Source organism: Pagrus pagrus, assembly GCF_965226575.1.
Source record: "Pagrus pagrus genome assembly, chromosome: 4".
NCBI lineage: Eukaryota > Metazoa > Chordata > Actinopteri > Spariformes > Sparidae > Pagrus > Pagrus pagrus.
Window position 1 is genome coordinate 9,968,148 of NC_140188.1, and position 10,818 is coordinate 9,978,965.

The following is a 10,818-nucleotide window of genomic DNA, read 5'->3' on the forward strand; positions in this document are numbered from 1 at the left end:
GCAGCTACCTCGCTAGTTTGCATTTGTGTTGGAGCCATTAGGATTCTGGTTGGGAGTGTGACTTGTGCATCTGGCACCCGAATGTTGCTTTCTGACGGTTCACGCACACCACTACATGCTCCGTAAAATGTCATCCTAATGTTAATTTCATGCAGGTTTTATTCCTGGTTCTCAACAGTCAACATGTTTCACATACAAAACACAAAGGTCGTGAGAGAGAGAGAAGACATCTTTTAGAAGTTTGTTTGTTTGTTTATGTTCCCTTATAGGCCGACTACTACACCTGCATTGCTACCATAGTGTACCTGCGCAAGGAAAACTGCCTTTACCAGGCCTGTCCCAGCCAAGACTGCAACAAGAAAGTGGTTGACCAACAGAATGGCATGTTCCGCTGTGAGAAGTGCGATAAAGAATTCCCTAACTTCAAGTACCGCCTCATCCTTTCTGTAAGTAACTTCTGTCTGACACTTTTTCAGCGGTGCCACAGATGCACTCACATACAGTCATATATGCTAATGCACATATCTTAAATAGCTGTTCTCCCTGCTTAGTCCTGAGCAGATGCTTCTGCTGCTCCTTCTTATTTTCCTGTCTTTCTGTCTCCCAGGACTCAAACCACTCTCTCCCCTTTTAGACCCACTCCCTATGGTTCAACATTGGCCCAATCTGCTCTTTACAGTTAAATTTAGAGACGTTTAAAGCACATTTTTTACACTTGATTTTAAATCCGAGCCATGTCGGGTTAATTGCTGCAGCTTTCAATACTGCGTCGTCTGTCATTTTACAGATGTAAATCTCATGTAGAGACACGAATATAAGCCTTTTTCCTCAGCTCGTTTGCACACAAACATTAAAAAACAACAACATTGAATACAAAAACTCACTGCAGCCAGGCGTCGGAAATAAGCGGCTTTTGTTTCATACTACTCACCAGTCAACATATTGTTATTCTTCACAAGCTGTCACATAAGCTGTGAATTTGCTTCCACTGTATGTATCACAAGTGCGCTGTGACTCTGCGTGTTTTGCCAGGCTTGCCAGCAGGATATAGGCTAATTAGAGGATCAAATGATTTTTTTAAGAGCAGAGAGATGTGTCAAGTGAAAATACCATATTTAAGCATCCAGCCAACTACTCCATCAGAAAATATGCAAGATTTAAATATGGCTACATTGATCTATGTCTGTGTCTATGTCTGTGTATGTGTATCTGTCTAACTTTTTCTTTTTACTATTGCCTTCTCTTTTTTATATTATCTGACAGGCCAACATTGCAGATTATGGGGACAACCAGTGGGTGACTTGCTTCCAGGAGAGTGCAGAGGCCATCCTGGGCCAGAATGCAGCTTACCTGGGGCAGCTCAAGGACTCGGTGAGACTCCTCTTCCTAAATATAATACTGGCCTCAGGAAATGGCCACCTCAGTCTTTGTCACTGCCAAACATAAACACAAACACACACTCCTGCAGAAACAAATCTGTGTTCAAGACACCTACTGTGCTTTGTTCCTCCAGACATAATTACTTACATAAATCACAGGAGTTGTTTTTCAGTGTTTTTATTTATTTTGCACTTGAAATTATGATGAATGTTTGATAAACTAAAAATGCATTCGTCTTGAAATCAAATCAAATTTTCCCTCAATTTCAGAATGAAGCTGCCTTTGACGAGGTCTTCCAACAAGCCAACTTCAACACCTTTGTCTTCCGCAGCAGAGTGAAGCTAGAAACGTATAACGTAAGTAAAGCAGCAATGGTAATAAATCTTGATTAAAATGCCTGCAGGTTTGTCTTCATCGCAACATGCTTTGCAGTCAGACCATATTGCTGCAGTAAAGTAGAAATCACGAGGAAGTAATAGTGTAGCTGCTGTCCCTTGTATTTCTATCATTCCTTTGGAAGCTGAGGCACAGCACAAAAACGGCTTCTTCATGTGTTTTCCCATTCATAAACAAAGCAACCCTACTTTGATTGACAGAAGCAATCTCGAGGGAAAAAAAACTCTTGAGTGTTTGTCCTAGCATGTTGCTCATTTTCAGTGGCTTTGTGAAGGATGCACACACAGATTAGTCGTGGTCACTGTTTCCTGTAGGCCACACAGATAGAGGTTTGTTTTGAGGGAAGCGCATAAAAGAATTGATTGGGCTGGGACTCTGAGCAGGAAGTCTGGAGCCACGCCAGAGGCTGCATCCGCCTTCAACACACAGAAGAGGCCACTGTGTCTGTCGCATTCAGCGTGGCATCCGAACTGCCAATGGCACTGCTACAAGCATGTATTGGCTGCTGCCTCCAAACCCCATATTCCTTCAACAGAGACACCTGCAACCCCTCTTTCACTTTATTTTCTGCCTCTCAGTGCCACAAGCCAGCCATTGTGCTGAGCGCTCACACGTTGTCCTGACACAATGCTGTATATGCTTGATGTGGGACTAAGCAGGTCCTTAACAGTAAATGACACCCATCCATTCTGTTGCATCATAGATAGGCTTGTGCTTTGTTGAGCTGAAGACATCGCCTTTTTTTTCATGTGTAATTCAGTACAGGACCTGCAACAGTCACATGAGGATTATGATGAAAGTTTGAATTATAATGACATTAAGACACCAGAGCACACATTTTAAGGTCACCCTGACTTATAAGGCAGGCAGACGACATCACATGTTTAGCATACATGTACAATATTAAAGCTGGAGAAGATTGTTATTCCCCTTCTTCTTCTGTTAAATGTCTTTGAAACAAGCGAGTTGAAGACTCTAAGTCTGTGTACAACCTCAGAAAATGTTAGCCTCTCCTAAGCACCATCATTATGACCAATGTTAAAATACAGTAGTGTGGGCCTACTCTTATTGTTTAGCACCATTTGCTGCTACATGTAATTTTAGCATATGCTCTAAATGCTTCAGCGGTGCTGCTTAAATAGCCTTCAGCGCTCGTCAACGTCTGTTTCAGCAGGGATTCTTGAAATACTCTCCTCCTGCTCTTCCTGGTGGATACTGTTTGGAGCAATGTTTGTCATGTTTTGATTTTACCATCACAGTTTGAGTTTAGCCTCCAGCTAATCATTGATGTCGTTTATGCGCGCAATGTGCATGAAAATGTCTATGTAGCAGGCTTAAACAAAACTTTTTACAGGAAAAACAAAACTTACAGAAAACCTGCAGTATTTTGATAGTATTAACTATATTAACTAGTGTTTTTAAATCAACATATATGTATTTGAAAATAATTCATAAAAGTTTGATTAAAAGTTAAAGAATCAATCTTTCTGGCTCAATAGAATATATTATTACATACAGTATAGTTGGGTAAAGCTAACACCATGATTACTACTGCTACTACTATATCACATATAATACCAATAAATCTTGATCATTCTTTGATCGTCTTCTAAGTATGAACATCAAATTAAAGTACTGTGATGCATTTGTTGCTCAAAGTCACACAGAACGGAAACTGAAACTATTGCGACGTTCTTGTAAAGCATAACAGACGCAGTTGAAGGAGCCTTGTGTCATATTAAAGATAAAGTCAACATTCAAGTTTTGCCAGCTATATTTAATGTCTGTCTGGCATTCTGAAATAAACAAATGCACACAAAGCCTTTTAGGAATAAATATAGGTTGCCATCGAAAACCAAAAGCCATGTCACTTTATATAGTTTACTTGATGCAAATCAAAACTGTGTATTTAATTACAATGTATTTATCAAAACAAGTCCGTTGTGCAATTGATGTGGTCTAGAAGCATAATGTAATTATTTTCGCACAAGTCAACATCAGAATTGTGTTTTGGCATTCAAATTATTGGTATTTTGATATTGTGCCAAGGTAATTGTGTTGTAACTCTCAAAATGTCAGAGGATAAATGTGTTATTACTGTCAAAACACCCTCTTTTAAATATTACCACTGAGTACTCGACTCTTTGACAGTCTTAAATGTTTAACTTGCCTGACATCAGGACCGTCTGCTTGCAGCTGTAATATTGGAACTGTTTTGCCGTTATTAAGCTCTCATTGTCCCTGTAGGCTGTCTAGACGTTGTAACTGATTTAAGCGTCTCAAAAGGACGACAGTGATGAAAAAATGATATTGAACATTCAAGGCTTTTTATTGCAGCCCAGTCTTGACCACGGTAGGCCCACTTTCAAACAGAGATGTGGTGGTTTTGAAAGCAAACAGCTGGTCAGCTAATGTTTTCTCATTTATTAATCCTGTCCAACTTAGAAGATGCTAATTATATGATGAAGTCTGGTGCACTATTCTGGGGATATTTTAATTTCATACATATCAGGGGCAGTGTGTTAGCGATGGGCAAAATTTGCAGTGTTGAATTTACGGTGGGTTAGTACCTGTTTTTACTGGATGTTCTGTCTGACACTGAAGAGTCGCTGTAGTTTAGAAGAGACAATCAGCCGAACCCTTTTAAAAAGCACCAAAATGAGACTGTAGCTTAATACATTTGTTGTTTAAGATCTCACATTTTCTAATATGCTCTTCATGCTATATGCTTTACAGGGTAGGCCTGACATTGAGACTCGAGATACGCTAGTGACACACTGTGTATCTCATATATATCAAGTAGTCCAACTGAAATCAGAGAATTTAGATTTAGATTAGAAGTAGATTTTTTCCCAGAAAAACCTGCTGAACTGAGACCGAACAAGTGCCTGATTTAGCTACCTTGCATTGTGGATATTCAGACAAATTATTCATTTCATCCTCTCAATTACTTACACCTAAGAAGCATTTGATCTACAACACCAAACGTTGGGAAATTCTAATACTCACTATTTTTTTTTTACAAAAAAGTACCTACAAAAACCTAAGTTTCGATATAACATGCAAGTGTATTGATTACTGCTGTTTTCCATGGCTGGGTAAAAAACACTGATGGGGTACTGTGTGCCCCGATCAAATATACAGGGTAGACATAGGTTAAGGATTTAAAGATTTGACTGCTTTTTTCAGTTACTCATCAGATGCTTGGTTACAAGTGTCTGTGCCGATTTTCAGTCCTCTCTTCATCCCCGCAGCTCTCTTAAAGGCTACACAAGAGAGGAAATTTTTCATTTTAGCACGTATGAAATGGTTAGTTTCTCCTTGGCTGTTGTTAGCTGTAAGTGTTCCTGGCAAGTTTGAAGCTGTTAGAAAAGAAGTCATAACAGAACAAATTCATGTGTGTGTTGTTCCTCGCGCAGGTTGTTCAAGTGTGGATCAACACCCAACTTGGCTGTATGATGTTGGCTGCTAACAGATTTACACACATCTTACCTACACACACGTCTTACCTACCCACTCATCAACTGCAATCACAGTCCCCATCACTTTCAGTGTGTATGGTGAACATAAGATACCACTGCAGCAGTTATAAATTGCCTTGTATATAATTCAGTTTTTTCTTTAAGATGAGCAAGATATTATTCCAGCCTTTGAGGAAGGAGTGATAGATTAAAAGAAATTATAACATTGGCAATATAAATGCTGTAACATGTCGTGACATCTTCTATAATTTGGTTCTGTGATTTGAACGATGTTTTATTTCCTTAGTGCTTGTATTTAATTTCAAGGCTTTTACAACATCGGTCAGAAGGGAGCATAAGAATGTGAGTCGTGCGCACTTGTAGGACTAATTAATTAAGCTTGGTTAAACTAAACAAAAACAAGGAGTAGACGTGCTTGTTGTAATGAAAAACCTGATGGATTTCCCTATTCCTTCGCCAAAATGTTATTTAGTGCCAGTGTGCAAGAGTGATGGGACACAAACGTGTGTGTAGGCGTTAACTAGGCCTTCACCCTTAAAGTTAGTACATTTGAGGCTTCTGCACTGATGATTACATTCGAGTCACAAAGTGAAGCATCTCTTTAACTGCAAGATAAATCCCCGGCGACCTTTTAGAAAACCAGACAGCGCTTAACAACACTTACAGGTGCCCAGTGGAGTTTCTTTGTTTCTGTTTATATTCAGTGTTACTCACCAGAATGCGTTCAGTGTATCCTTGAGGCCTGACACATCTGCTAAATGCATTTTTCTTTGCTTAAATAACATTTAAAAAGCTGATTACTTTAAAATACGAAGTCATGCAGTGCTACATTATAAGGCATGTTACAGCTACCGACTGGAGGAATGTGTATTGCATTGCTCACACGCATGTGTGTATTCATGAGGAATTTTCCTAATGACTCATTATAAGGAAATTTAAAGCAATGCTATGAGGAAATTGCCATTTGGTACGATTTGGTACCCCACCACAGCTTCTGACTGCAACACCACTGTGGTAAATACAAATCTCAGGTCGGTAACAGTTTGTCAGATATAAATTAGGTGATCCTACAAACTCATAAAAACATTTCTCAATGGCAGTACTAGTGGTGAAAAACTCCACAGAGTACCTTTGAACCACTCTTTTACGTTATAAAATATTTTTATAAGATATTTCCAGAAGAGACACTTCTGTCTGACTGGATCTACACATGTTCCCTCTTCTGCACAATAAATAGTTTTTAACTTGTTTCCTAATGTCAGACGAGACATATTTGTTTTGAACAATGCCTTACTAAATTTTTCATACCTGGCTCATTTATCTATATTGGTGTAAAGCTTGACACTTCATTCCTGTTCATTCAACTCTTCTCCTCATCAAACTATAATGAAGTTATTCGTTATTTTATATATTTGAATATAATATATCTATATTTCTCTTGCATCACAGAAAACAAGCTGAGAGATTTATAGGGGGCTATTCTTAAAGAATGTGGGCACAGATCCAAAGGAGGATGATTTACATTTCACCCAATTGAGCTGCAGAGGATTAATGGAGACCAAATGAGTGTAACTTCTGTTTAAATGCAGAGAATAATGGCCCTGGTAGACATGACCTTCCCCTGTCTAGACAGCTGTGGAGGTGGTTATGGCTTTAAAAGCTGCAGTCTCTATTTTTGTGTGAAACATTGATTTGAATGGCAGCACATCTCAGACACGCAGTACAAACATCTCCATTAACACACTTTGTCAGGGTGGAAGAGAAGGTGCCAATATGATGTGTGTGTGTGTGTCTGTCTTTGCATTAGATTACCAATGCATAGATGTGCAGTAGAGGGGTCATCATGTGTAATAGACCTCAGTCTTGCCTACTTTGTTGGAGTGGTCAGAGAATTTAGCCCAACTAATACAAATGTTGTCTTATCGTTTGTCTGACAGGATGAATCCAGGATCAAGGCCACAGTGATGGAAGTGAAGTCCGTCGACCACAAGGACTACAGCAAGAGGTTGATCATGAACATAAGGAAACTGGCTGCCTAGTAGGACCTTGTGATTAATGCCACGTGTTCTGGTTTCTTTTTGTTTCTGTACAGTCAACAAACAGCTCTAAATGTAAGAAAAAGTTGTTGTTTTTGTTTTCTACTTCACTGTGAGTCTTCAGAGTACTTGTAACTGTCCAGCTTCCCCTTTAAAAAATAATGTCTGGTGACCTGTTTCTTTTGGTTGTTGTTGATGGTGGTGAATGTAACAGACAGCATTTTTTCCTTTCTCTGTTACTTGGGGAAGCAGAGCAGAGAGTGGGTCAGTAAGCCACAAAAGAAATCATCACTGTGTCTGTCTTAAGTCAGCCAGTTGTTCCTGCATGTGCTGCGGTCATGTGGGGGCGACGGCTGCTTTAAGCAGAAGACCAGCACAGCACCCGGCACTCTTTTCACTTTCAGACGTACACTCAAAATGGCTTGGCTGGACCTGCACACCCCTGATAAGACCGTTTACTCTCCCACTCTTTTTTTTTTTCCCCCTCCGTCTCTCACATACTTGCAAACATAAGCACATACACACATGCATAGTGCAGACTTAATGGGAAAAGGAACTGCATTCTATTTAAGTAGATACAAGGTGTTTGTCCAATTGTCTGTGCGTTCTGTAGTTCAGTTTATTTGTGACAATTAACTCCCGAAATAAAGATGTTTGTAATCAAGTTAATGTCTGATGTGTGAATGTGTAAATATCCCCTACAGCGCCTGATCCTGACCCGACAAGAGAACGAAAACTTGTCTATTATTTATTTTAGGAGCTGCACAATGTGTAGAGGATTTATTCAAGGCCTGGCACACAATGCCCTCCATCTCCTCAGGTTTTGCTCAGATGTGCAACAGATTCCCCCGCAAACTTGACTTTCATGTTGTATTAAAGCAGAACATCAGTGAGGCTGCACCTCCCCATTTTTTCTTGTGATAACATCTCGTTTCTGCGGAGTGCTGCATCTGTTGCCTGTAGTGTGCTGAGATGGATTAAACCTGTCTCTAAATGGTAAGGAAAGGTGAGTTTGACTCATTCATTTTATTTTGCCAGCCATGCTCGGAGATATTGATTTGACTTTGCCTGTGATCGCCTCTCCACGTCTCGCTGCTGACGCTGTTTGGTTAATTATTGATGTGCTTCTTCTGTGTTTTCCTAAATATCGCAATAAATCTCTACATCTTTTATAACACCATAAGTCAGTTATTGTAGCTGGTGTCAAAGGTTGCCAGTGATGCTTCACCTGGTCATTCTCCCAGCAGCTGCAGAAAGGGCCTGAAATGACCTGGTGGCCATCCAAACTGAAACATTTCCCTCAGTGATGCACACAGCACTGCTGAGAAAAAAGAAAAAAGGTTGTACATCTGGCAGGGTAAATCTAGCAGTTTCCGCTGGGAGTCGGGGCTGGAGTTATTTTCTACCCTCATTTACATCTGGCATCCCGTAAGCTTTCATTTGAAGCAGGAAAACTACTCAGTCCTCACCTCAAGTGAAATCTCTTTGTAATTCAAATCTCGCACCTGTCTTGTAATTTTGATTAAACTGATTACGCAGTTCTAGTTAAGTAAAATTGAGATTGTGGTGCATTTGTAATTGATTTTACACTTGTTAGAAAGAGAGTGGCTGATTTAACTGGACCTGAATTACATTTGTTGCTCAGGACTAGTTTGCTCGTGCTGTTTTTATTAGCAGTAAATGAGCGTGGCTGAATGGGATTGTCACACCACATGGTGAAAATTAAAAAAGCTGATTATAATCTGTGAGGCGGCTCTCGTGTCAATAAAAGGCACTTCTGATAAAGGTTTTGCCCAAACGTATTGCTAATTTATGGCTGTCAGAGAACCAAAAAAAGCGACGCCGGTTGTCACAAGTAAAGGAATAATGACACTAGAATATATTCTAGTTATGTCTGACAGCAGTTAACACATTCACATGCAGGACACACGAGGCAGAATTCACACTAATGATTGCACTATTATCCTGACATGCGTTGCCACTGTGCTATCAACAGATGCCACGCTGTTGCTGCGCTCATCTGTTTCACTGATGTGTTTATGGGCTTGACATTTTCTGTCCCAGCGTGGGGAAAATATCATTTGTACGTTTTTTATGTCTGCCTTTTAAAAAAAAAATGACATCAATTTTATTCTAAATGCATTTGCCCGTAAGATTGAGCACCTAAGGCACACTGTAATTCAGGCCGTGTTTGGCTTTGTATCCCTGTTTAGATTGTGTTGATCTTAAGCCCCGGCAGCTGCTTTCATCTTCTCGGGATTAGATACCTCTCGTTTTGATCACCTGTACGTCATGTAGGCATTTAATACCGCACATAACAGGTGTGTTGAAGGTTTAACGTTTAAAGCTTTTAGTTTAATTTGAAACATCACTCATCACTAAAAGGATGTTAATTTATTGGGACAAACAGCTATCACATGCACCGCATGAGGAGTGTACCATTCTTCATCATCAAGATAATGTCACAGGCGTGTGTAATTCAGAAGATTAAAAATGTACTTATACACGCTGATAATCCACAAATACAACATTATATAACTATGACACCTCCATGTGCCATTAAAACTAAATATCAGTTTTTACCTGCACTTTACTTGAACATTAACATTTTCTGCTCCTTTTATATTTCAACTGACAGCAGTTACTTGCTACTTAACACATTATACTTATTCATACAAAATGTAAATAATAACTGAATGATGATGTTTTATTGTGGATTAGTATTTCTGCCTGAAAAAAACTGGTATATATGCATTAAATGGCTTGTAGACCGACTGCAAGTAAAGTGTATTCTCTCTTTCTCTTCACTCTCATACATTCAATAGGTTGTAGGTTTAATAGGTTGTATTAGGAGACAGTGTTGGTGTAAGATGCCCTGCGGGTGACCAGGCACCCACGGGATCCTTGTGGCTGACCCCTGCTTTCGGCTGAAACACTGTTACCAGCTCATATTCTGGGCTGTTTTTACTCAGTGTTTATAATTTCATATATGTGATTGTCAGATGGGTGCAAATCTCCGCAGGCAAATCTCCAGCAGTACATGAAGTAGTTAAAAGTAGCCACCTCTTTACCAGCTGCAACATTAGTGATGCTCAGTAATCAATAATTCTAATCTAATAATATAATATACACTGAATAAAAATACTTTTTTTTGCTCCCATTTTCTTACAATTTAAAGTAAAAGACTTTCTGTGCACACAAAACACTTATCTCGCTCATATTTTGAGCACAAATTTGTTCAAATCTGTGTAGGTGAGCACTTCTCCTTCAACAAGAGGTGTGGCACATCAAGATGCTGAGTGAACAGGCCACTCTAAAATAAAAAAAGATTATTTTCTCGAATTATTGATTAGCTGTTTGTTTTTAAAATTTTCCAAAATGTTAAAAACCACAGATCAGTGTTTCTCAAAGCCCGAGATGACGTCTTCAAATGTCTTGTTTTGTCCACAGCCCAAAGATATTCAAACTCAAACTGTAATTGTTCATCAAAATAGTTGGCGATTAATTTAATAATTGACAACTCA

The 10,818-nt window shown here is 39.3% G+C and overlaps 1 protein-coding gene across 3 annotated transcripts in view; it reads left to right on the forward strand.

The window, feature by feature from the left end:
- The window catches only part of rpa1 (replication protein A1), a 28,431-nt gene extending 20,473 nt beyond the window's left edge, over positions 1-7,958 (forward strand). For all 3 annotated transcript variants that reach the window (XM_084351485.1, XM_084351484.1, XM_084351486.1), the window contains exons 14-17: positions 270-446; positions 1,264-1,371; positions 1,650-1,736; positions 7,196-7,958. In XM_084351485.1, coding sequence (XP_084207611.1) covers positions 270-446; positions 1,264-1,371; positions 1,650-1,736; positions 7,196-7,297 — 474 coding nt within the window. In that variant the 3' untranslated portion in view covers positions 7,298-7,958. The remainder of the gene's footprint in view (positions 1-269; positions 447-1,263; positions 1,372-1,649; positions 1,737-7,195) is intronic.
- The last annotated feature ends 2,860 nt before the right edge of the window (positions 7,959-10,818 follow it).